At 36.7% G+C, this 27,995-nt stretch overlaps 2 protein-coding genes across 2 annotated transcripts; one reads left to right on the forward strand and one right to left on the reverse strand.

Moving 5' to 3' along the window:
* Window positions 1-160: 160 nt before the first annotated feature.
* Window positions 161-15,774, forward strand: LOC117319539 (the record flags this gene model as incomplete). The annotated part of the gene is made up of 27 exons (XM_033874331.1): window positions 161-237; window positions 844-895; window positions 1,504-1,580; window positions 2,200-2,251; window positions 2,661-2,737; window positions 2,811-2,862; window positions 3,343-3,393; window positions 4,003-4,079; window positions 4,700-4,751; window positions 5,161-5,237; window positions 5,843-5,894; window positions 6,504-6,580; window positions 7,200-7,251; window positions 7,661-7,737; window positions 8,343-8,394; window positions 9,004-9,080; window positions 9,700-9,751; window positions 10,161-10,237; window positions 10,840-10,891; window positions 11,503-11,579; window positions 12,199-12,250; window positions 12,860-12,936; window positions 13,555-13,606; window positions 14,020-14,096; window positions 14,923-14,956; window positions 15,366-15,424; window positions 15,567-15,774. Coding segments are annotated over 27 exons (1,672 nt in total), but the record flags the coding sequence as incomplete, so codon positions are not given.
* A 424-nt stretch (window positions 15,775-16,198) lies between these two features.
* Window positions 16,199-27,990, reverse strand: LOC117319535 (mucin-5AC-like). The gene is made up of 5 exons (XM_033874327.1): window positions 27,533-27,990; window positions 26,939-27,449; window positions 26,214-26,732; window positions 26,038-26,123; window positions 16,199-16,244 (listed from the first exon to the last, which is right to left on the reverse strand). The coding sequence occupies exons 1-5, from the start codon at window positions 27,988-27,990 to the stop codon at window positions 16,199-16,201; spliced, it is 1,620 nt and encodes a 539-aa protein (XP_033730218.1).
* Between the last annotated feature and the right edge of the window lie 5 nt (window positions 27,991-27,995).

The following is a 27,995-nucleotide window of genomic DNA, read 5'->3' on the forward strand; positions in this document are numbered from 1 at the left end:
GGATGCGATCAGTAATGTTTGTCTAAGTTTTGTTTTTTTTGCGAGATACTATGACACATCTGTAGCTTAATTTAATGTTACCGACTATGACGTAACACATTCAGTGAAGTGAGTATAAACACCTGTAACTGACTGGTATGTTTGTGCTTTTGTTGATCAGATCACACTATGACGATTTGAACCTAGAGGAAAGAGAACCACCATCAAACTATGAGTGTCTTGGTAGTAATGCTGCAGGTAAGTCGAATGTCATACTGTTGTTAAACTGATGACAGCTACATTTTTCAATGATGAAGTGCTTATTTTGTAGGGTATTACGGTCTATTGGTTACTACTGAGTTAAATGAAAAGAGACAGGGCTGGTAATTGAAGGCCCCCATAATCACACATTAGCGACGGATACATATTGATTAACTTTTAAATACAAATGAAACTCTCAAGTTGATTTATGCGATCTGGTTTGTTTTGTTACCTTCTGTTTATCCAATACAAACATATAACCATTTATATACACAGCAGAACCATCTAAAATTTCACGCTGAAATTTAGAAAAGCTCAAAGCGTATCTTCATTTGCCCATTTTGTGTGACATTTTTCTTTTTGCCTTGTCAAATATGTTGACTTGTTTCCGTCCCCTAAACACATGCCAACATAAATATCGGTGTTATTTTGTAAATACCAAAAATATAGTTATGTCAGAAAAATCCCTCGAGTAATAACTTTACAGACGCAACTCTAATTTCATTCCATGTGTCATTTTTTTTTACTTAACAGCAGAGCAGCCATATATTGTTACGTTTAGGATTTGCTGGGTTTTTCATTTCTATATGTATTATTTCATAGGTGTAAACCTGCCTCTGTCTCCTGTAGGACAACAGGAAATTGCAACTGAGAGGTATGATTGAATTCCCATTTTACGAATAAATAAGAAATGTTAATTTTGACAAAATTCAGTATTTACAGCTGAAAACAAAATGTTTAAGATTATGAATTATGTTTTTATAGCATGCCTTATGATGTATACATTGCATTCCATTTCCGAATGCGATACACTCATTTATTATTATCAATTTACTTTATTTATATTTGTATAAATAAATACATTGATGTCAGTCAATGATTGTTTGTTATTATATGATGAGAGGGGCATTTGGACCACTCGCATCTTCCATTGTTTCTGGTTGTTATGTAAATGGGCTAACATTGAGGGGTCAAGAAGGTGGTCCATATCTAGGCCACGTGATGGAAAATTCCCAGGACTTGACTGACCTCTGGTCATTTTGGCTGAAGCGATATCAGCTTTTGTTTTTTCCAACAATACTAGACGTGAATTTGATACATGGAATTCATGTTGATGTTTTGATCTCAAAGTTTTTTGGTTTTTTTTTTACACATCTAGCATCTGAAGCTTAATCTAATGTTACCGACTATGACGTAACACATTCAGTGAAGTGAGTATAAACACCTGTAAATGACTGGTATGTTTGTGCTTTTGTTGATCAGATCACACTATGACGATTTGAACCTAGAGGAAAGAGAACCACCATCAAACTATGAGTGTCTTGGTAGTAATGCTGCAGGTAAGTCAATTGTCATACTGTTGTTGAACTGATGACAGCTACATTTTTTCAATGATGAAGTGTTTACTTTGTAAGGTATGACGGTCTATTGGTTACTACTGAGTTAAATGAAAAGAGACAGGGCTGGTAATGGAAGACCCCATAATCACACATTAGCGACGGATACATATTGATTAACTTTTTTTTTTTTTTTTTAAATACAAATGAAACTCTCAAGTTGATTTATGCGATCTGGTTTGTTTTGTTACCTTCTGTTTCTCCAATACAAACAAATAACCATTTATATACACAGCAGAACCATCTAAAATTTTACGCTGAAATTTAGAAAAGTTCATAGCTTATCTTCGTTTGCCCATTTTGTGTGACATTTTTCTGTTTGCCTTGTTAAATATGTTGACTTGTTTCCATCCCCTAAACACATGCCAACATAAATATCGGTGTTATTTTGTAATTACAAAAATATTGAGTTATGTCAGAAAAATCCCTCGAGTAACAACTTTAAAGACGCATCTCTTATTTTATTCCATGTGTCATTGTTTTTTATTCAACAGCAGAACAGCCATATAATGTGACGTTTAGGATTTGCTGGGTTTTCATTTCAATATGTATTGTTTCATAGGTGTAAACCTGCCTCTGTCTCCTGTAGGACAACATGACATTCCAACAGAGAGGTACGATTTAATTACCATTTTACGTATTTATTAATCAGAAATGTTAATTTTGACAAAATTCGGTATTTACAGCTGAAAACAAGATGTTTAAGATTATGAATTATGTTTTTATAGCATGCCTTATGATGTCTACATTGCATACCATTTCCGAATGAGATACCCTCATTCATTACTGTCAATTTATTTTGTTTGTCACATCTATGATATAAATATTTTCCAACAATACTGGGTATAAATTGGATGCATGGAATTCATGTACATGTTTTGATCTCAAAGTTTTTGTTTTTTTGCGAGATACTATGACACATCTGTAGCTTAATTTAATGTTACCGACTATGACGTAACACATTCAGTGAAGTGAGTATAAACACCTGTAACTGACTGGTATGTTTGTGCTTTTGTTGATCAGATCACACTATGACGATTTGAACCTAGAGGAAAGAGAACCACCATCAAACTATGAGTGTCTTGGTAGTAATGCTGCAGGTAAGTCGAATGTCATACTGTTGTTAAACTGATGACAGCTACATTTTTCAATGATGAAGTGCTTATTTTGTAGGGTATTACGGTCTATTGGTTACTACTGAGTTAAATGAAAAGAGACAGGGCTGGTAATTGAAGGCCCCATAATCACACATTAGCGACGGATACATATTGATTAACTTTTAAATACAAATGAAACTCTCAAGTTGATTTATGCGATCTGGTTTGTTTTGTTACCTTCTGTTTATCCAATACAAACATATAACCATTTATATACACAGCAGAACCATCTAAAATTTCACGCTGAAATTTAGAAAAGCTCAAAGCGTATCTTCATTTGCCCATTTTGTGTGACATTTTTCTTTTTGCCTTGTCAAATATGTTGACTTGTTTCCGTCCCCTAAACACATGCCAACATAAATATCGGTGTTATTTTGTAAATACCAAAAATATAGTTATGTCAGAAAAATCCCTCGAGTAATAACTTTACAGACGCAACTCTAATTTCATTCCATGTGTCATTTTTTTTTTACTTAACAGCAGAGCAGCCATATATTGTTACGTTTAGGATTTGCTGGGTTTTCATTTCTATATGTATTATTTCATAGGTGTAAACCTGCCTCTGTCTCCTGTAGGACAAAGGAAATTGCAACTGAGAGGTATGATTGAATTCCCATTTTACGAATAAATAAGAAATGTTAATTTTGACAAAATTCAGTATTTACAGCTGAAAACAAAATGTTTAAGATTATGAATTATGTTTTTATAGCATGCCTTATGATGTATACATTGCATTCCATTTCCGAATGCGATACACTCATTTATTATTATCAATTTACTTTATTTATATTTGTATAAATAAATACATTGATGTCAGTCTATGATTGTTTGTTATTATATGATGAGAGGGGCATTTGGACCACTCGCATCTTCCATTGTTTCTGGTTGTTATGTAAATGGGCTAACATTGAGGGGTCAAGAAGGTGGTCCATATCTAGGCCACGTGATGGAAAATTCCCAGGACTTGACTGACCTCTGGTCATTTTGGCTGAAGCGATATCAGCTTTTGTTTTTTCCAACAATACTAGACGTGAATTTGATACATGGAATTCATGTTGATGTTTTGATCTCAAAGTTTTTTGGTTTTTTTTTTTACACATCTAGCATCTGAAGCTTAATCTAATTTTACCGACTATGATGTAACACATTCAGTGAAGTGAGTATAAACACCTGTAAATGACTGGTATGTTTGTGCTTTTGTTGATCAGATCACACTATGACGATTTGAACCTAGAGGAAAGAGAACCACCATCAAACTATGAGTGTCTTGGTAGTAATGCTGCAGGTAAGTCAATTGTCATACTGTTGTTGAACTGATGACAGCTACATTTTTCAATGATGAAGTGTTTACTTTGTAAGGTATGACGGTCTATTGGTTACTACTGAGTTAAATGAAAAGAGACAGGGCTGGTAATGGAAGACTCCATAATCACACATTAGCGACGGATACATATTGATTAACTTTTTTTTTTTTTTTTTTTTAAATACAAATGAAACTCTCAAGTTGATTTATGCGATCTGGTTTGTTTTGTTACCTTCTGTTTCTCCAATACAAACAAATAACCATTTATATACACAGCAGAACCATCTAAAATTTTACGCTGAAATTTAGAAAAGTTCATAGCTTATCTTCGTTTGCCCATTTTGTGTGACATTTTTCTGTTTGCCTTGTCAAATATGTTGACTTGTTTCCATCCCCTAAACACATGCCAACATAAATATCGGTGTTATTTTGTAATTACAAAAATATTGAGTTATGTCAGAAAAATCCCTCGAGTAACAACTTTAAAGACGCATCTCTTATTTTATTCCATGTGTCATTGTTTTTATTCAACAGCAGAACAGCCATATAATGTGACGTTTAGGATTTGCTGGGTTTTCATTTCAATATGTATTGTTTCATAGGTGTAAACCTGCCTCTGTCTCCTGTAGGACAACATGACATTCCAACAGAGAGGTACGATTTAATTACCATTTTACGTTTTTATTAATCAGAAATGTTAATTTTGACAAAATTCGGTATTTACAGCTGAAAACAAGATGTTTAAGATTATGAATTATGTTTTTATAGCATGCCTTATGATGTCTACATTGCATACCATTTCCGAATGAGATACCCTCATTCATTACTGTCAATTTATTTTGTTTGTCACATCTATGATATAAATATTTTCCAACAATACTGGGTATAAATTTGATGCATGGAATTCATGTACATGTTTTGATCTCAAAGTTTTTGTTTTTTTGCGAGATACTATGACACATCTGTAGCTTAATTTAATGTTACCGACTATGACGTAACACATTCAGTGAAGTGAGTATAAACACCTGTAACTGACTGGTATGTTTGTGCTTTTGTTGATCAGATCACACTATGACGATTTGAACCTAGAGGAAAGAGAACCACCATCAAACTATGAGTGTCTTGGTAGTAATGCTGCAGGTAAGTCGAATGTCATACTGTTGTTAAACTGATGACAGCTACATTTTTCAATGATGAAGTGCTTATTTTGTAGGGTATTACGGTCTATTGGTTACTACTGAGTTAAATGAAAAGAGACAGGGCTGGTAATTGAAGGCCCCATAATCACACATTAGCGACGGATACATATTGATTAACTTTTAAATACAAATGAAACTCTCAAGTTGATTTATGCGATCTGGTTTGTTTTGTTACCTTCTGTTTATCCAATACAAACATATAACCATTTATATACACAGCAGAACCATCTAAAATTTCACGCTGAAATTTAGAAAAGCTCAAAGCGTATCTTCATTTGCCCATTTTGTGTGACATTTTTCTTTTTGCCTTGTCAAATATGTTGACTTGTTTCCGTCCCCTAAACACATGCCAACATAAATATCGGTGTTATTTTGTAAATACCAAAAATATAGTTATGTCAGAAAAATCCCTCGAGTAATAACTTTACAGACGCAACTCTAATTTCATTCCATGTGTCATTTTTTTTTTACTTAACAGCAGAGCAGCCATATATTGTTACGTTTAGGATTTGCTGGGTTTTCATTTCTATATGTATTATTTCATAGGTGTAAACCTGCCTCTGTCTCCTGTAGGACAACAGGAAATTGCAACTGAGAGGTATGATTGAATTCCCATTTTACGAATAAATAAGAAATGTTAATTTTGACAAAATTCAGTATTTACAGCTGAAAACAAAATGTTTAAGCTTATGAATTATGTTTTTATAGCATGCCTTATGATGTATACATTGCATTCGATTTCCGAATGCGATACACTCATTTATTATTATCAATTTACTTTATTTATATTTGTATAAATAAATACATTGATGTCAGTCTATGATTGTTTGTTATTATATGATGAGAGGGGCATTTGGACCACTCGCATCTTCCATTGTTTCTGGTTGTTATGTAAATGGGCTAACATTGAGGGGTCAAGAAGGTGGTCCATATCTAGGCCACGTGATGGAAAATTCCCAGGACTTGACTGACCTCTGGTCATTTTGGCTGAAGCGATATCAGCTTTTGTTTTTTCCAACAATACTAGACGTGAATTTGATACATGGAATTCATGTTGATGTTTTGATCTCAAAGTTTTTTGGTTTTTTTTTTTACACATCTAGCATCTGAAGCTTAATCTAATTTTACCGACTATGATGTAACACATTCAGTGAAGTGAGTATAAACACCTGTAAATGACTGGTATGTTTGTGCTTTTGTTGATCAGATCACACTATGACGATTTGAACCTAGAGGAAAGAGAACCACCATCAAACTATGAGTGTCTTGGTAGTAATGCTGCAGGTAAGTCAATTGTCATACTGTTGTTGAACTGATGACAGCTACATTTTTCAATGATGAAGTGTTTACTTTGTAAGGTATGACGGTCTATTGGTTACTACTGAGTTAAATGAAAAGAGACAGGGCTGGTAATGGAAGACCCCATAATCACACATTAGCGACGGATACATATTGATTAACTTTTTTTTTTTTTTTTTTTAAATACAAATGAAACTCTCAAGTTGATTTATGCGATCTGGTTTGTTTTGTTACCTTCTGTTTCTCCAATACAAACAAATAACCATTTATATACACAGCAGAACCATCTAAAATTTTACGCTGAAATTTAGAAAAGTTCATAGCTTATCTTCGTTTGCCCATTTTGTGTGACATTTTTCTGTTTGCCTTGTCAAATATGTTGACTTGTTTCCATCCCCTAAACACATGCCAACATAAATATCGGTGTTATTTTGTAATTACAAAAATATTGAGTTATGTCAGAAAAATCCCTCGAGTAACAACTTTAAAGACGCATCTCTTATTTTATTCCATGTGTCATTGTTTTTATTCAACAGCAGAACAGCCATATAATGTGACGTTTAGGATTTGCTGGGTTTTCATTTCAATATGTATTGTTTCATAGGTGTAAACCTGCCTCTGTCTCCTGTAGGACAACATGACATTCCAACAGAGAGGTACGATTTAATTACCATTTTACGTTTTTATTAATCAGAAATGTTAATTTTGACAAAATTCGGTATTTACAGCTGAAAACAAGATGTTTAAGATTATGAATTATGTTTTTATAGCATGCCTTATGATGTCTACATTGCATACCATTTCCGAATGAGATACCCTCATTCATTACTGTCAATTTATTTTGTTTGTCACATCTATGATATAAATATTTTCCAACAATACTGGGTATAAATTGGATGCATGGAATTTATGTACATGTTTTGATCTCAAAGTTTTTGTTTTTTTGCGAGATACTATGACACATCTGTAGCTTAATTTAATGTTACCGACTATGACGTAACACATTCAGTGAAGTGAGTATAAACACCTGTAACTGACTGGTATGTTTGTGCTTTTGTTGATCAGATCACACTATGACGATTTGAACCTAGAGGAAAGAGAACCACCATCAAACTATGAGTGTCTTGGTAGTAATGCTGCAGGTAAGTCGAATGTCATACTGTTGTTAAACTGATGACAGCTACATTTTTCAATGATGAAGTGCTTATTTTGTAGGGTATTACGGTCTATTGGTTACTACTGAGTTAAATGAAAAGAGACAGGGCTGGTAATTGAAGGCCCCATAATCACACATTAGCGACGGATACATATTGATTAACTTTTAAATACAAATGAAACTCTCAAGTTGATTTATGCGATCTGGTTTGTTTTGTTACCTTCTGTTTATCCAATACAAACATATAACCATTTATATACACAGCAGAACCATCTAAAATTTCACGCTGAAATTTAGAAAAGCTCAAAGCGTATCTTCATTTGCCCATTTTGTGTGACATTTTTCTTTTTGCCTTGTCAAATATGTTGACTTGTTTCCGTCCCCTAAACACATGCCAACATAAATATCGGTGTTATTTTGTAAATACCAAAAATATAGTTATGTCAGAAAAATCCCTCGAGTAATAACTTTACAGACGCAACTCTAATTTCATTCCATGTGTCATTTTTTTTTTACTTAACAGCAGAGCAGCCATATATTGTTACGTTTAGGATTTGCTGGGTTTTCATTTCTATATGTATTATTTCATAGGTGTAAACCTGCCTCTGTCTCCTGTAGGACAACAGGAAATTGCAACTGAGAGGTATGATTGAATTCCCATTTTACGAATAAATAAGAAATGTTAATTTTGACAAAATTCAGTATTTACAGCTGAAAACAAAATGTTTAAGATTATGAATTATGTTTTTATAGCATGCCTTATGATGTATACATTGCATTCCATTTCCGAATGCGATACACTCATTTATTATTATCAATTTACTTTATTTATATTTGTATAAATAAATACATTGATGTCAGTCTATGATTGTTTGTTATTATATGATGAGAGGGGCATTTGGACCACTCGCATCTTCCATTGTTTCTGGTTGTTATGTAAATGGGCTAACATTGAGGGGTCAAGAAGGTGGTCCATATCTAGGCCACGTGATGGAAAATTCCCAGGACTTGACTGACCTCTGGTCATTTTGGCTGAAGCGATATCAGCTTTTGTTTTTTCCAACAATACTAGACGTGAATTTGATACATGGAATTCATGTTGATGTTTTGATCTCAAAGTTTTTTGGTTTTTTTTTTTACACATCTAGCATCTGAAGCTTAATCTAATTTTACCGACTATGATGTAACACATTCAGTGAAGTGAGTATAAACACCTGTAAATGACTGGTATGTTTGTGCTTTTGTTGATCAGATCACACTATGACGATTTGAACCTAGAGGAAAGAGAACCACCATCAAACTATGAGTGTCTTGGTAGTAATGCTGCAGGTAAGTCAATTGTCATACTGTTGTTGAACTGATGACAGCTACATTTTTCAATGATGAAGTGTTTACTTTGTAAGGTATGACGGTCTATTGGTTACTACTGAGTTAAATGAAAAGAGACAGGGCTGGTAATGGAAGACCCCATAATCACACATTAGCGACGAATACATATTGATTAACTTTTTTTTTTTTTTTTTTTAAATACAAATGAAACTCTCAAGTTGATTTATGCGATCTGGTTTGTTTTGTTACCTTCTGTTTCTCCAATACAAACAAATAACCATTTATATACACAGCAGAACCATCTAAAATTTTACGCTGAAATTTAGAAAAGTTCATAGCTTATCTTCGTTTGCCCATTTTGTGTGACATTTTTCTGTTTGCCTTGTCAAATATGTTGACTTGTTTCCATCCCCTAAACACATGCCAACATAAATATCGGTGTTATTTTGTAATTACAAAAATATTGAGTTATGTCAGAAAAATCCCTCGAGTAACAACTTTAAAGACGCATCTCTTATTTTATTCCATGTGTCATTGTTTTTATTCAACAGCAGAACAGCCATATAATGTGACGTTTAGGATTTGCTGGGTTTTCATTTCAATATGTATTGTTTCATAGGTGTAAACCTGCCTCTGTCTCCTGTAGGACAACATGACATTCCAACAGAGAGGTACGATTTAATTACCATTTTACGTTTTTATTAATCAGAAATGTTAATTTTGACAAAATTCGGTATTTACAGCTGAAAACAAGATGTTTAAGATTATGAATTATGTTTTTATAGCATGCCTTATGATGTCTACATTGCATACCATTTCCGAATGAGATACCCTCATTCATTACTGTCAATTTATTTTGTTTGTCACATCTATGATATAAATATTTTCCAACAATACTGGGTATAAATTGGATGCATGGAATTCATGTACATGTCTTGATCTCAAAGTTTTTGTTTTTTTGCGAGATACTATGACACATCTGTAGCTTAATCTAATGTTACCGACTATGACGTAACACATTCAGTGAAGTGAGTATAAACACCTGTAACTGACTGGTATGTTTGTGCTTTTGTTGATCAGATCACACTATGACGATTTAAACCTAGAGGAAAGAGAACCACCATCAAAATATGAGTGTCTTGGTAGTAATGCTGCAGGTAAGTCGAATGTCATACTGTTGTTAAACTGATGACAGCTACATTTTTCAATGATGAAGTGCTTATTTTGTAGGGTATTACGGTCTATTGGTTACTACTGAGTTAAATGAAAAGAGACAGGGCTGGTAATTGAAGGCCCCATAATCACACATTAGCGACGGATACATATTGATTAACTTTTAAATACAAATAGACTCTCAAGTTGATTTATGCGATCTGGTTTGTTTTGTTACCTTCTGTTTATCCAATACAAACATATAACCATTTATATACACAGCAGAACCATCTAAAATTTCACGCTGAAATTTAGAAAAGCTCAAAGCGTATCTTCATTTGCCCATTTTGTGTGACATTTTTCTTTTTGCCTTGTCAAATATGTTGACTTGTTTCCGTCCCCTAAACACATGCCAACATAAATATCGGTGTTATTTTGTAAATACCAAAAATATAGTTATGTCAGAAAAATCCCTCGAGTAATAACTTTACAGACGCAACTCTAATTTCATTCCATGTGTCATTTTTTTTACTTAACAGCAGAGCAGCCATATATTGTTACGTTTAGGATTTGCTGGGTTTTCATTTCTATATGTATTATTTCATAGGTGTAAACCTGCCTCTGTCTCCTGTAGGACAACAGGAAATTGCAACTGAGAGGTATGATTGAATTCCCATTTTACGAATAAATAAGAAATGTTAATTTTGACAAAATTCAGTATTTACAGCTGAAAACAAAATGTTTAAGCTTATGAATTATGTTTTTATAGCATGCCTTATGATGTATACATTGCATTCGATTTCCGAATGCGATACACTCATTTATTATTATCAATTTACTTTATTTATATTTGTATAAATAAATACATTGATGTCAGTCTATAATTGTTTGTTATTATATGATGAGAGGGGCATTTGGACCACTCGCATCTTCCATTGTTTCTGGTTGTTATGTAAATGGGCTAACATTGAGGGGTCAAGAAGGTGGTCCATATCTAGGCCACGTGATGGAAAATTCCCAGGACTTGACTGACCTCTGGTCATTTTGGCTGAAGCGATATCAGCTTTTGTTTTTTTCCAACAATACTAGACGTGAATTTGATACATGGAATTCATGTTGATGTTTTGATCTCAAAGTTTTGTTTTTTTTTTTTTTTACACATCTAGCATCTGTAGCTTAATCTAATTTTACCGACTATGATGCAACACATTCAGTGAAGTGAGTATAATCACCTGTAAATGACTGGTATGTTTGTGCTTTTGTTGATCAGATCACACTATGACGATTTGAACCTAGAGGAAAGAGAACCACCATCAAACTATGAGTGTCTTGGTAGTAACGCTGCAGGTAAGTCAATTGTCATACTGTTGTTGAACTGATGACAGCTACATTTTTCAATGATGAAGTGCTTACTTTGTAGGGTATGACGGTCTATTGGTTACTACTGAGTTAAATGAAAAGAGACAGGGCTGGTAATGGAAGACCCCATAATCACACATTAGCGACGGATACATATTGATTAACTTTTTTTTTTTTTTTTTTTAAATACAAATGAAACTCTCAAGTTGATTTATGCGATTTGGTTTGTTTTGTTACCTTCTGTTTCTCCAATACAAACAAATAACCATTTATATACACAGCAGAACCATCTAAAATTTCACGCTGAAATTTAGAAAAGCTCAAAGCGTATCTTCATTTGCCCATTTTGTGTGACATTTTTCTTTTTGCCTTGTCAAATATGTTGACTTGTTTCCGTCCCCTAAACACATGCCAACATAAATATCGGTGTTATTTTGTAAATACCAAAAATATAGTTATGTCAGAAAAATCCCTCGAGTAATAACTTTACAGACGCAACTCTAATTTCATTCCATGTGTCATTTTTTTTTACTTAACAGCAGAGCAGCCATATATTGTTACGTTTAGGATTTGCTGGGTTTTCATTTCTATATGTATTATTTCATAGGTGTAAACCTGCCTCTGTCTCCTGTAGGACAACAGGAAATTGCAACTGAGAGGTATGATTGAATTCCCATTTTACGAATAAATAAGAAATGTTAATTTTGACAAAATTCAGTATTTACAGCTGAAAACAAAATGTTTAAGATTATGAATTATGTTTTTATAGCATGCCTTATGATGTATACATTGCATTCCATTTCCGAATGCGATACACTCATTTATTATTATCAATTTACTTTATTTATATTTGTATAAATAAATACATTGATGTCAGTCTATGATTGTTTGTTATTATATGATGAGAGGGGCATTTGGACCACTCGCATCTTCCATTGTTTCTGGTTGTTATGTAAATGGGCTAACATTGAGGGGTCAAGAAGGTGGTCCATATCTAGGCCACGTGATGGAAAATTCCCAGGACTTGACTGACCTCTGGTCATTTTGGCTGAAGCGATATCAGCTTTTGTTTTTTCCAACAATACTAGACGTGAATTTGATACATGGAATTCATGTTGATGTTTTGATCTCAAAGGTTTTTTTTTTTTTTTTTTACACATCTAGCATCTGAAGCTTAATCTAATTTTACCGACTATGATGTAACACATTCAGTGAAGTGAGTATAATCACCTGTAAATGACTGGTATGTTTGTGCTTTTGTTGATCAGATCACACTATGACGATTTGAACCTAGAGGAAAGAGAACCACCATCAAACTATGAGTGTCTTGGTAGTAACGCTGCAGGTAAGTCAATTGTCATACTGTTGTTGAACTGATGACAGCTACATTTTTCAATGATGAAGTGCTTACTTTGTAGGGTATGACGGTCTATTGGTTACTACTGAGTTAAATGAAAAGAGACAGGGCTGGTAATGGAAGACCCCATAATCACACATTAGCGACGGATACATATTGATTAACTTTTTTTTTTTTTTTTTTAAATACAAATGAAACTCTCAAGTTGATTTATGCGATTTGGTTTGTTTTGTTACCTTCTGTTTCTCCAATACAAACAAATAACCATTTATATACACAGCAGAACCATCTAAAATTTTACGCTGAAATTTAGAAAAGTTCATAGCTTATCTTCGTTTGCCCATTTTGTGTGACATTTTTCTGTTTGCCTTGTCAAATATGTTGACTTGTGTCCATCCCCTAAATACATGCCAACATAAATATCGGTGTTATTTTGTAATTACAAAAATATTGAGTTATGTCAGAAAAATCCCTCGAGTAACAACTTTAAAGACGCATCTCTTATTTTATTCCATGTGTCATTGTTTTTATTCAACAGCAGAACAGCCATATAATGTGACGTTTAGGATTTGCTGGGTTTTCATTTCAATATGTATTATTTCATAGGTGTAAACCTGCCTCTGTCTCCTGTAGGACAACATGACATTCCAACAGAGAGGTACGATTGAATTCCCATTTTACGTTTTTATTAATCAGAAATGTTAATTTTGACAAAATTCAGTATTTACAGCTGAGAACAAAATGTTTCAGATTATGAATTATGTTTTTATAGCATGCCTTATGATGTCTACATTGCATTCCATTTCCGAATGAGATACCCTCATTCATTACTGTAAATATATTTTATTTGTCACATCTATGATGTAAATAGTTTCCAACATACTGGGTATGAATTTGATGCATGGAATTCATGTACATGTTTGATCTCAACGTTTTTGTTGTTTGCAAGATACTATGACACATCTAACATCTGTAGCTTAATATAATGTTACCAATTATGACGTAGCACATTCAGTGAAGTGAGTATAAACACCTGTAACTGACTGGTATGTTTGTGATTTTGTTGAACAGATCACACTATGACGATTTGAACCTACAGGAAAGAGAACCACCATCAAACTATGAGTGTCTTGGTAGTAATGCTGCAGGTAAGTCGAATGTCATACTGTTGTTGAACTGATGAAGTGCTTGTTTTGTTGGGTATGAGGGTATATTGGTAAATAGAATTATGATGGACTTATCGCTCGTTCGAGTCCGAGTAGGGTCAATCCTTTGTGTTCCCTTCTGGTTATGATACGTTGGATTTATACGTCAAAGGACAGTGATGGAAATTTTCAAGCGGTTTGCGCCGAACGATAGGTCCGGGTTTAAGCTCTCAATGGAATGAAATGAAAAGAGGCAGGGCTTGTAATTGAAGTCCCCATAATCACTTGGTTTGGTTTGTTTTGTTTAACGTGCCAAGTTTTGGAGGTGGAGGAAAGCCGGACTAACCAGAGAAAAACCACCGGCCTACGGTCAGTACCTGGCAACCTCCCAACGTAGGTTTCGACACTTGACACCCATAATCACACATTAGCGAAGGATATATATTGCTGTGATAAAGTAGTTTATAAGAATTTTGAATTAGTATATATCTTAGTCTGAACAAAACAACACTCATAATAATTGATAAATGAAAATGTTTCTTAATAGTAATTTCTTTGCGCCGAATGGCAGCTCTGGATGGCGGCTCTCAAAGAGATAAGTGAAACGAGGCAGAGCTGTTTGCTAAAGTCTAGATAATCACAACTTAGAGACAATTATATATTGGTGTGATAAAGCAGTATGTAAGAGCTTTGAACTATTATATTATTGTATGTCTTTGTCTGAGGAAATAACACTCGTTATAATTATTATATCAAAACGTCTCGCGATACTTAGCTAAACCGTTCTTGAAATACGCTATCGTAATGATATCCATTGACTCTGTTTCAGCCAATGTGAATACACAAGCTTCCACTGACGACAGGTTTGTATGGTAGATTTACTTACAAAGGATATAAGTATGAAGTATACTTTAATCTCAAATGTGAACTGTACATACTCTTTTTAAAAAAATCCATTACATATATTGTAAGAGTAAGCACAGACCAGCCAAGGCCATTGGACAAAATTATGCATATGAAAACAATGTTCAATAAAATAAAATTCAAGCATCTTACAGCATGGCTTAATATTGCAGAATAATGTTGAAAAGACTCTCTTTTATGTACATTCGTACTGTATTGATCATACTACGATGTCACAAGTATCATGTGAGACGTAATCGTGAAATCAGTGTAGATGTGTTATGCGTTTATTGAAATAATAATTAATGAGTAAAAGTAATCAAATCAAAGCACATCATTTAATCGGAATGATTTTTCCTCTCATTCTAGACAAATGTATGAATCCCTTGGCACAAGAAGTAATGCGGCCGTATATGATGAACTCGAAGGTGCGTTGTCTAAAAAACAAAACAAAAAAAAAACTCTTTTGCGTTTTATGTTATTGAATATACTTATTAAGATGAATTTTTGATATATCATGGAATGTTTTACTAATATGAAGTTTAAATTCTCAGAACGTTCCCTTTACAGGACCAGCAAGCCGCGCTCACGTTATAATCTGAAGTGACACTCAATTCTGCGTTCACTTAACGTCCTAATTAAGCAGATGCTCTGACGTTGTATATGTCTGATATATACGTGATGAAGTAACAGGTATACCTGATTATTTGGAATGACATTGTTATGAAATAATCATTGTAATATTCAATGATGTTAACATAAAGATTCTTAATTAAAATTTCTGTAAAAATTTTTATGATATATATGCATTTAGATAAACTTTGTATGAAGAATAAATATTTTTTCATAATCTACTTTTTAACTCACATCGATCACTGACTGTTCAATCCCCCAATGTACATTAAGTTTCATACTTTTAAGATTCGTATGCTGGCGAGTTCGTAGCACAGGCCTATGTCTAGAGTTAACAGGAAATCTTTACTTCACAATGAAGTATAATTGTTTCGTCTCCGTCATTCACCACTTCATTGCTAAGTGACTATACCGTCTGTATTGCCTTATCTCCTGAGAATTGTGTATGTGCCTTAATTGAACTTGGCGGATTTAAAAAAGCATCACTGATGAACTCTCTAACCAGTGAACAGCACGTATAACATTGTAGTGTTTTTGACCTACTTACGTTTCGGAGCAATGACTAAACACTATAAAGCCAGAGCGACTTCGACGACTGGATAGACAAGTAATATTCTGAAACACACAAACACGTGAAATAAATTACTGAAAATTACTGAAACATCTAAACATCTACACGATAGATGTTGGCTATTATTTTTATCTTCGGTTGACTCCTTATGGGTTTAAACTAATTATTAAACATCAAGCTTATTTAAGAAATACTTAACGATGATTCGTGTATTGTCGCATGATATACAACGAGGACGACGATATTTTGCAATTAAATTAATAACGGAGGCCGCAGGCCTGAGTTATTCATTAAAATTGCAAAATATCCGAGTCCGAGTTGTATATCCTGCAACAATACACGAGTCAAAGTAGTAATAGAAAAACGGCAACGAATCCCCGGGAAATGTGTCGATACATGGCTGTTACAATTCACAAGAAACGATAAGGCGCGTGCTAATTAATATTCAAAAGCTGACGTTAATTCCAAGCCGTTTCGATAACTTTCGGGGATGTCGGCCAGCAATTCATGCAGAAATGCTCTCCAAAGTTTGCCTGTGGAAATAGACCTTACAATATATTGTTTAGCAAAGTGTGATCTGGGTGGATAGAAATGAACAATCTGCCAGATTTCTCCGTTGTAAAAACACGGTCTCCAACGTACTAACGTTTTGGCGCCGCCATGTTTGTTTACAAATGCACGATTTCGGAAAGGAAAGATTGTAACAGTCGTGACTCACGAGCGTGTATTATTGACACGAGCGTGTATTATTGGAAATTGTTATCTGACTCACTTTATAAATGGATATTAACTTAATTTGACTGTTTTTATATAAAACATGCTACCCATGAACTGTTACCCGGTCACATGATTTACCGTAAATGCTACCCATGAACTGTTGCCCGATCACACGCTGCCCAATCGAGCGCGCATAATTACAAGCATACAGATGACACTACGTGTCGTCGACAGGTTTGTAAACATCGGTCGACTGTAAACATGACTTCTAGGTTTGAAGACATAAACGATGACGAGCTTTTGAATCTCATAGAGAACAGAGACTCAGCTAATACCAGGAATATCATCAAGGGTTCTGTGAGTTATTAAATTTTGAATTTCAGACTGTTTTTTGTTGTAATTTATTCAACCCGATGGTCAAATAACAAAACATTTGTTCCATGCTCCTCAGTCAACAGTCAAAGTAGTTTCCACTCGGTATTCGTACTGACAAACCTTCGGCCTCTGGGAAACAGTTTACCTGGTCGGTACCAACACCTCGTGAAAACAGTTTTGACTGATGAGGCACGAAACAACTGTGAAATAATGCATGGTTTTAAACCAATCAAAACTGTTGTTGCATAGCAAACGTGGCAGAAATAGTATTATTTAATAGTTCATTTGGACAGAAGTGAGATCCGTGCTGTTTTTCAATAGTTTTATGTCAAGAGAGAAGTTGTACATATTCTAATTAAAATTGGTGTATACGTAATACTGTAACAGTTTACAGAGTGTCATATTAAACTTAACGTAAGGTGTTTGAGCAGACACCTTTTTATGCGACACTGATCGAATTGTAAATTTGACTAACTTCCGTAAATAGTAACCTACATAATATAAACAAACGGGAGTTGAGCAAGAAGTTGTAGGTTATTTACGATGTTTGTATCAGTGGTTTCCCTTTATTCTGTATACACACAGGTAATACATATATCATACAAAATGTATGCTATGGTTTTATCAAAATCAATATCATTAAACAGGGACAAAGCACCAGACGAAACACAGATTAACATAAAACACACAACAACAAAAAAAAAAAAAAAAAAAAACAACAAAACTGAATACGGGATAAACCAGAAGTCCATTGCCTTTTCGTTCACAATAGTTCTGAAACATGCTTACAGTTGCTCTTACACGAAGATTAAACACTGTAAGTCTGACCATAGACTGATGTGTGTTCATTTAAAACAAATTTTGTAGATATTCGTCTAAGCATGCTGGTTAATGTCATGACTTGGATCTCTTGGTTAACATGAAGACCTTTAAAGATCTCAATATATTTTCATCATTTCGACTATAAAAGGTTGGCTTTGTCTTAGGTAACTTAAGATATCCTTACTGTACAATTTGGTTTCAGGTGTCTGGATGTGTTATTGACCCTTCATTAACTGTATTCCAGCTCCTTCGTATCTCTCATCTGACCCCGCTCATATATACATCTTTTTTCTTCACAAATAACTCTGTCAACAACCTTTACCTCTGACAATTGTAAGTTGTATATGTACTTTCAATACAACAAGAGGCCAAGAGGGCCTGCACCACTAACGCTTGGATTTGACCAAGTCAAAATGTTCAGGTTCAATTCGTTAATAGCTTTGTCAGTTGAAGTCGAACAATACTATATTTGGGCATATTGGAAGGGGATCGAAACTGCTTCAAAAATAAAACCAACAGACGTGTAAGAAATTCCCAGGGATTGCTTTTACAATATGGTTGTGTTTAAAGAAGATTAGAGCTGGAAACATCCCGGGACCTTTTTTTTTACATAAGGATATTGTTTATCTTTTGATGACCAGCAACTCCATGTAATGGTTGTTTGGTCATGATCTCAACGTTTTTAAAGATACCTCAAAGAAACTAGTTTTAAGTCGTTAGGGTATGCAAATGCTCATTGGCCTATTTCTAAAGCATAAGTATGTTTTATCTCTTGATACTCGACAATACTGTATGCTGTTTGGTTCTAAACGGTTCCAAAATTAATGTAACCAAGAAACCAAGTCCCTTTTGGTGGATGAATATCCCTGGGTATATTTTTGCATCAGGATTTTGATTATCCGTTAAAACTCTTGTATGTATGGTAAAGCGATGGGGATCTCAACGGTTTCAAAACCATAACCAAGAAACACTTAGCAAGTCCCATGGGGTAAGGAAAAACCCAAGGGCCTACTAGTATTTGTTACATCACCTATGTACATAAAAACATCAATAATCAATTATTAAAAGGTTATCAAACAATCTGAATATGCAAAAATGTTGTGACATATACAATAAACGCATGCGTACAACAAACTAGTAGGTCATGACAATCTCGATAATATTTACACAAACTCGGTAAGATTTCCACAAACTCGATAAGATTTTCACAAACTCTGTAATAGTTCCACAAACTCGGTAATATTTACACAGTTTGTACCAGTACATCGCTACTGTCACTATACTATATGAACAGTGTTTACACTTATTTCTACCACAATACGCCGTGTTAATCAACTCTCAGACCATCAGTTAATCATTACAGCTGTTGATTAACAATCTGTTTATACCACACGTGGTATAAACTCTGTACGCATTTCGATTGGCTAACACGGCGAACTTTGACCCAAGCTGCAATTGTTATTGACGTCACCAATAATCTAATGACGTCACATCACCGGGTCCCGGACGTCACCGGTACACTTTATTTGCATACGCGAAATTATACTTGGCCACGTTTCCCTTTGATTTAAGCCGATATTATTGTGGTAGAAACAGGTCACACGACTCGAAATTGTTGGATATGGAATTTATTTCACACTCGTAAGTTATTTTTTAAAAGTTGCAAAAACACTCGCTAAAGCTCGTGTCTTTTGTAACTTTTAAAAAATAACTTACTCGTGTGAAATAAATTCCATATCCAACAACCACTCGTTGTGTAACCTCTATATGTAGTAGATGGTGTGTACATGATTCGATACCCGCCCGTCAGGGAACATCCGGTATATAGAGGGAAGCGATAGGACATACAGTGAATGAGAGACTGTCTATCCTACCGTGGAACATCAATGGAGGTTTAGACTCAAAGTTAACTATACGTGATTTTGTTTCCTTTATAACAAAATAGTTTCTCTCAGAATGTTGGATCCCTAATGACTACAGTGTAGAAATCGATGGTTTTAATTCCCATTTTATACCCAGAAAACGTACGTCCCACATTCAAGGAGGTGGAATGTGTATCCTGATAGATTTTAAAATTTACAGATTATATTCCTCTATGTGAAATAATATATGATTCTATAAGATGGTTAAAGATATCCAAAACGCTAACGGGTAAAGACAAAGATATATTTCTAGCATGTGTATATACATGAATGCCTCCTGTTGGTTCCCAATATTATAATCATTATAATTGTGATTTATTTTATAAATTAGAAACAAGTATATGTAAATATACCCGAGAGGGTTATATAATGTTGTTAGGTGATTTTAATAGCCGCACTGGTAGCTTGAAGGATTATATTCAAAATGATAATATTCACATAAGTGTTTCAAGACACTTTCAAATTTAATCACGTATATACCATGCATATGTGGATATACAGAAGCGGGTCAACCCTGATAGTGTAGTAAACCAGTTTGGTTACAGTTTAAATGAATTATGTAAAACCTGTGGTATACGTATTTGTAATGGAAGGAATGCTCTTTGTCCTATAAATAGTTATACATATTGTGGACATAATGGTTCAAGTGTAATTGATTATCTTTTGATAACCCCATCTTAATTTACATCTGTTCATACGTTTTTGTTGGAAATTTTAATATCTCGTCTGACCACGCCCCGCTACACGTGGAAATGAATACAGGCTTCCGATTGGTCGAGAACAGTGACACACGCGTATACATGAGTGCATACAACACACGAACCGTGTATCGATGGAACGATGGTTTGAAAGAACAATTTCTGGAAAACTAGAATCAAATATAATGAAAATTAATGACTCGGTACATATCGAAGTTGATGTTACACAAGAGTTTATTGATAAATAATTTAATTTTGTATGAAACACGCATTTTCATTGGCTGAAATAATTTTGTTATACCTCCATAACAAAATTTTTGACGTTGTGAAATGTAACGTCATTTTTGATTGGCTGATGACGTTGCGTAATAATTTATCACAGAAAAGAGTTCGCCAAAGAAAGTGAAATATCTTGGTGTGTATAAGACGAAATTAAATTATAAGAATTAACATCAATTATTTTTTCTGTTATACAGTCATAACATAAAAAAACTGGAGTGTACTCTCTTCATCAACCGCTTCGCGTGGGTGTAACCGGCTCGCTCGGAGCGTGCAGGTGTAGGTGGACGTGGTGAACGTACATATGAATACACTAATACAGTGAAGACAAGCCATGGTTTGATGTTGAGGTCAAAAACAAATGGTACCTGTATCGAAACGCTTTAAATTACGCGAGTTCAATAGTTGTAAATCGTCTGTCAATCACAGAATTTTAATAGAAAGTAAGAAAATGTTTAAGATATTAGAATCTAAGAAAAAAGACAATATATGAGATTAGAGGGAGACATGCTAGAATATTTGCGGAAATATAATCTGCGTCAATTTTATAAGAAATTTGGAAGGCAAACGAATTTGAATTGTTTATATAAATATTTTTAAGGATTTGTCAAGTGTTAATGGCGTAAACACTAATAACGATACAGACTTATATCTGCAGATAATGAAGTTGACCACGATACACAAGTATATGATGTATTAGATTATGATATTTCTATATAAGAAATATCACGAGCAATTCTGACACTGAAACATGGAAAAGCACATGGGTTGGATGGTATTTTAAATGAATGTTTATTATCGGGGAAAACTCTCCTCTTACTCACATTTTGTACTTTGTTTAATGAAATTTTAAATTCAGGATATTTTCCGGCTGAATGGTCTAGAGCCGTGATTACTCCGGTGCATATAAAGGGAGATAAATCGAATCCTAACAATTTCAGGGGTATAAGTTTGTTAAGCTGTCTTGGAAAATTATTTACTTCAATATTAAATCGTAGGTTATTGAAATGGAGTGAATCATATGACATTATGTCTGATGCCCAATTCGGGTTTCGTCCTGGAGTGAGTACAATTGATGCTATTTTTGCATTACATTCAATAATTACAAAGCCTCTTTTAACAACAACAAACGATTATACTGCTGTTTCGTTGATTTTCATAAAGCGTTTGACCGCGTTGATCGTTTAAATTTGTGGTACAAATTATCAAAATTAGGAATACGAGGGAAACTTTTGAATTTGATCAAATCTTTATATGGACACGTAAAATCTTCAAGGTCGTATCTCTGATAATCTTCGATAATGAGATCGGCCTCTTCCAAGGGGAAATTCTCTCCCTGATACTCTTTTCTTTGTATGTTAATGATTTTGAATTTTTGTAATTCACAATACGATTTTCAAGACCTTAGTTTATTTCTCATGCTTTACGCTGACGATATGGTGCTATTTTCGGAGACTGTAAAGGGTTTGCAAGATCTACTCGATAGTTTAGAAAGGTATTCAAACCAATGGAATCTTACTGTAAATATTGAGAAAAAAAACTTAAGTCGTTGTTTTTCGAAAAGGTGGTATAGTTCATTGCAATGAGAAATGGACATATCAGGGTAGTATGGTTGGCTCGTTAGGGCCAAGTATAAAATCTCGCACTCTCGACCTTAGGTCGAAAACGCGACGGCGAGAATGCGAAAACGCGACGGCGAAAACGCGAAATTAATCTCGCACTCTCGCCGTCGCAATTTCGCTTCCTCGCCGTCGAGTTTTCACATTATCGAGCTTTCAACCTAAGTTCGAGAGTGCGAGGGCGGCCGTTAAAGCATAATCTCGCATTCTCGCGTAAGGAACATGCATAATGATATACATTACGTTGGTTAAATATATGCAAGGAAGCGAGAGTGCGAGGGCGGCCGTTAAGTTAAGGCATAATCTCGCATTTTCGCACTCTCGACCTTAGGTCGAAAATGCAAGAATGCGAAAACTTGACATCGAGGGAGCGAAATCGCGTCGGCGAGAGTGCGAGATTCATTAAATATTGAAACTATGCTTCATCTTTTCGATACATATATTGGAAGTGTTTTAAGCTATAGTTGCGAGATATAGGACTCGTCAAAGGCAATTGACATTGAAAAGGTCCACACACATTTTGCAAAAGAATACTTAATGTAAAAAAAATCAACCTCAAATGCGGTGGTATATTGTGAACTAGGTCGTTTTCCACTACAATATTATAGGAAACTAAGGATAATTAATTTTGTTAAAAATGAACTTTTTTCGCTTGGTTTTGGTTATGTGTGCGAAAACCAGCAAATGTATGCAAGCTATATCGACAATATTTTGCCAGAAAATTTTTGACCAATCTCAGCAACACCTACATCATTTATTAGAGTCATCCTCAAAATGTCATATATATATATAAAACAAAATCTTGTGGGGACTGTAACACTACCTTTTTATCTTACCAAATACATTCCTAAAAGATTTAGAATTTGTCTTACTAAGATATTGTACGTCTATCTGCACATTGTTTAGCCATTGAAGCTGGTAGATATAATAATACTCCAAGATCAAGACGATTTTGTGATATGTGTAATACTAGACAACAAATTGAAGATGAATGTCATTTTATACTTAAATGTAAAAGTTATAGAAATTTAAGGAAAACATACATCAAACGCTATTACTGGAATAATCCATCTGTTTTTAAATTAATCCAGCTATTCAGAGTACAGTATAAAATAACTGTGTTCTCTAGGAAAATATATACATGAAGCTACTAAATTAAGAAATAATTACTGAACCAATCATTGATGTTATGATGTCTCATTCTCTATATGTTATGTTCTGTTGTATACGCCATGCTGTAATTTGTTTTTCATGTACAATGTTTTCGTGACTGATAGGTCCTACGGGTGAAAGTAATAAAAGAATTGAATTGTGTGTAAGTGTTTTTTCTCGGGTAGATATGAGTTATACTGTATATGGGGTAGATTGTGTGTGTGGGTGGATATGAGCTATACTGTATATGGGGTAGATTGTGTGTGTGGGTGGATATGAGTTATAATGTATATGGGGTAGATTGTGTGTGTGGGTGGATATGAGCTATACTGTATATGGGGTAGATTGTGTGTGTGGGTGGATATGAGTTATACTGTATATGGGGTAGATTGTGTGTGTGGGTGGATATGAGTTATAATGTATATGGGGTAGATTGTGTGTGTGGGTGGATATGAGTTATACTGTATATGGGGTAGATTGTGTGTGTGTGTGGGTGGATATGAGTTATACTGTATATGGGGTAGATTGTGTGTGTGGGTGGATATGAGTTATAATGTATATGGGGTAGATTGTGTGTGTGGGTGGATATGAGCTATACTGTATATGGGGTAGATTGTGTGTGTGGGTGGATATGAGTTATAATGTATATGGGGTAGATTGTGTGTGTGGGTGGATATGAGCTATACTGTATATGGGGTAGATTGTGTGTGTGGGTGGATATGAGTTATACTGTATATGGGGTAGATTGTGTGTGTGGGTGGATATGAGTTATAATGTATATGGGGTAGATTGTGTGTGTGGGTGGATATGAGTTATACTGTATATGGGGTAGATTGTGTGTGTGTGTGGGTGGATATGAGTTATACTGTATATGGGGTAGAATGTGTGTGTGGGTGGATATGAGTTATACTGTATATGGGGTAGATTGTGTGTGTGGGTGGATATGAGTGATAATGTATATGGGGTAGAATGTGTGTGTGGGTGGATATGAGTTATAATGTATATGGGGTAGATTGTGTGTGTGGGTGGATATGAGTGATAATGTATATGGGGTAGAATGTGTGTGTGGGTGGATATGAGTTATACTGTATATGGGGTAGATTGTGTGTGTGGGTGGATATGAGTGATAATGTATATGGGGTAGAATGTGTGTGTGGGTGGATATGAGTTATACTGTATATGGGGTAGATTGTGTGTGTGGGTGGATATGAGTGATAATGTATATGGGGTAGAATGTGGTGTGGGTGGATCTGCAGTTATATGCTATTGGGTAGATTGTGTGTGTGGGTGGATATGAGTGATATTATATGGGGTAGAATGTGTGTGTGGGGTGGATATGAGTTATACTGTATATGGGTAGATTGTGTGTGTGGGTGGATATGAGTGATAATGTATGATGGGGTAGAATGTGTGTGTGGGTGGATATGAGTTATAATGTATATGGGGTAGATTGTGTGTGTGGGTGGATATGAGTTATAATGTATTTGGGGTAGAATGTGTATGTGTTTTGACATGAGTGAATATGAGTTTTACTGTAGATGGGGTAGATTGTGTATATGTTTTGATATAAGTGAATATGAGTTTTACTGTAGATGGGGTAGATTGTGTGTGTGGGTGGATATCAGTTATAATGTATATGGGGTAGATTGTGTATATGTTTTGACATGAGTAGATATGAGTTCTACTGTATGTCGGGTAGATAGTGTATGTGTTTTGCCATGGGTGGATATAAGTTATACTGTATATGGGGTAGATTGTGTTTATGTTTTGACATGGGTAGATATGAGTTAGAATGCATGTGGAGTAGATTATGTATGTGTTTTGACAGGTGTTGCTGTTGGTGGCACCGACATCAATACAGAAAAGTAGGAAGGCTCAGTGGTTGGTGGCGGCGTAGTGGCTGGTGGCTGAGTAGTGGCTGGTGGCTGCCTAGTGGTTGGTGCCAACGCAGTGGCTGGTGGCTGCATAGTGGTTGGTGGCGGTGAAGTGGTCGGTGGCTGCGTAGTTGCTAGTGGCTGCGTAGTGGCTGGTGGCGACGTAGTGATTGGTGGCGGTGTAGTGGTCGGTGGCTGAGTAGTGGTTGATTGCGACGTAGTGTCTTGTGGCTGCGTAGTGGCTGATGGCGGCGTAGTGGTCGGTGGTGACGTGGTGGTCGGGGGCTACGTAGTGGCTGGTGGCTGCGTAGTAACTGGTGGCTGCAAGGTGGCCGGTGGCGACGTAGTGGTCGGTGGTGACGTAGTGGTCGGTGGTGACGTAGTGGTCGGTGGCGACGTAGTGGGTGGTGACAACGTAATGGTCGTTGGCTGCGTAGTGGTCGGTGGTGACGTGGTGGTCGGGGGCTACGTAGTGGCTGGTGGCTGCAAGGTGGCCGGTGGCGACGTAGTGGCTGGTGGTGACGTAGTGGTCGATGGTGACGTAGTGGTCAGTGCCGACGTAGTGGCTGGTGACGACGTATTGGTCGGTGTTGACGTCGTGGTCGGTGGCGACGTAGTTGTCGGTGGCGGTGTAGTGGTCGGTGGCGAGTTAGTAGTCGATATAGTGGTTGGTAGGCGCGTAGTGGTCGGTGGTGAAGTAGTGGTCGGTGGCTGCGTAGTGGCTGGTGGCGACGAAGTGGTCGGTGGCGAGTTAGTTGTCGTTCGCGGTGTATTGGTTGGTGGCCGCGTAGTGGTCGGTGGCGGTGTAGTGGTCGGTGGCGACGAAGTGGTCGGGAGCGACGTAGTGGGTGGTGGCAACGTAGTGGTCGTTGGCTGCGTAGTGGCTGGTGGTGACGTAGTGGTCGGTGGTGACGTAGTGGTCGGTGGCGACGTAGTGGCTGGTGACGACGTAGTGGTCGGTGTTGACGTAGTGGTCGGTGGCGGTGTAGTGGTCGGTGGTGACGTAGTGGTTTGTGACGTTGTCCTGATTGGTGTAACTCCGGCGAGGATGTCGTTCACTACCCTGCCATTGCCCTTATAGATTAGATGAAGGCCATCTCTGCTGAGTAGTTGCTCTTGTATAACTCCGTTCCGACGTAGTGGTCGGTGGCGACGAAGTGGTCGTTGGCGACGTAGTGGTCGGTGGCGACGTAGTGGGTGGTGGCGACGTAGTGGTCGGTGGCCGCGTAGTGGTCGGTGGCGGCGTAGTGGTCGGTGGCGGCGTAGTAGTCGGTGGTGACGTAGTGGTTGGTCGTGACGTAGTGGTCGGTGGCGACGTAGTGGTCGTTGGCGACGTAGTGGTCGGAAGCGACGTAGTGGTCGGTGGCGACGTAGTGGGTGGTGGCGACGTAGTGGTCGGTGGCCGCGTAGTGGGTGGTGGCGACGTAGTGGTCGGTGGCGACGTAGTGGCTGGTGGTGACGTAGTGGTCGGTGGCGACGTAGTGGTTGGTGGCGGCGTAGTGGTCGGAAACGACGTAGTTGTCGGTGGCGGTGAAGTGGTCGGTGGCTGCGTAGTGGCTGGTGGCGACGTAGTGATTTGTGGCGGTGTAGTGGTCGGTGGCTGCGTAGTGGCTGTTGGCGACGTAGTGTCTGGTGGTTGCGTAGTGGTTGATGGCAGCGTAGTGGTCGGTGGTGACGTAGTGGTCGGTGGTGCCGTAGTGGTCGATGGCTACGTAGTGGCTGGTGGCGACGTAGTGGCTGGTGGCTGCGTAGTGACTGGTGGCTGCGTAGTGACTGGTGGCTGCGTAGTGGCTGGTGGCTGCAAGGTGGCCAATGGCGACGTAGTGGTCGGTGGTGACGTAGTGGTCGGTGATGACGTAGTGGTCGGTGGTGACGTAGTGGTCGGTGGTGACGTAGTGATCGGTGGCGAGTTAGTAGTCGGTGTAGTGGTTGGTAGCCGCGTAGTGGTCGGTGGTGACGTAGTTGTCGGTGGTGACGTAGTGGCTGGTGACGACGTAGTGGTCGGTGGCGACGTAGTGGTCGGTGGTGACGTAGTGGTTTGTGACGTTGTCCCGATTGTTGTAACGAGGATGTCGTTCACTGCCCTGTCAGTGCCCTTAAAGCTTAGATGAAGGCCATCTCTGCTGAGTAGCTGCTCTTGTATAACTCCGTTCCGGGCGAAGGTTGGATGGGGTATGAAGTGGAGGTTCGGTGTGATGCTGGATATGGTTCTTAGTGCGTGGTTCATATATCTGGCCTTGTAGTTGATTTTGTTGATAAATCCTGGTCTGGTTATCGCCTCTTCAAATCGGGACTCGATCCGCGGTAGAATGGCTGAGATCGCGATCTGCATAGTCG

The sequence above is a fragment of the Pecten maximus genome, unplaced genomic scaffold (genome assembly GCF_902652985.1).
Source record: "Pecten maximus unplaced genomic scaffold, xPecMax1.1, whole genome shotgun sequence".
In the NCBI taxonomy this organism is placed as follows: domain Eukaryota; kingdom Metazoa; phylum Mollusca; class Bivalvia; order Pectinida; family Pectinidae; genus Pecten; species Pecten maximus.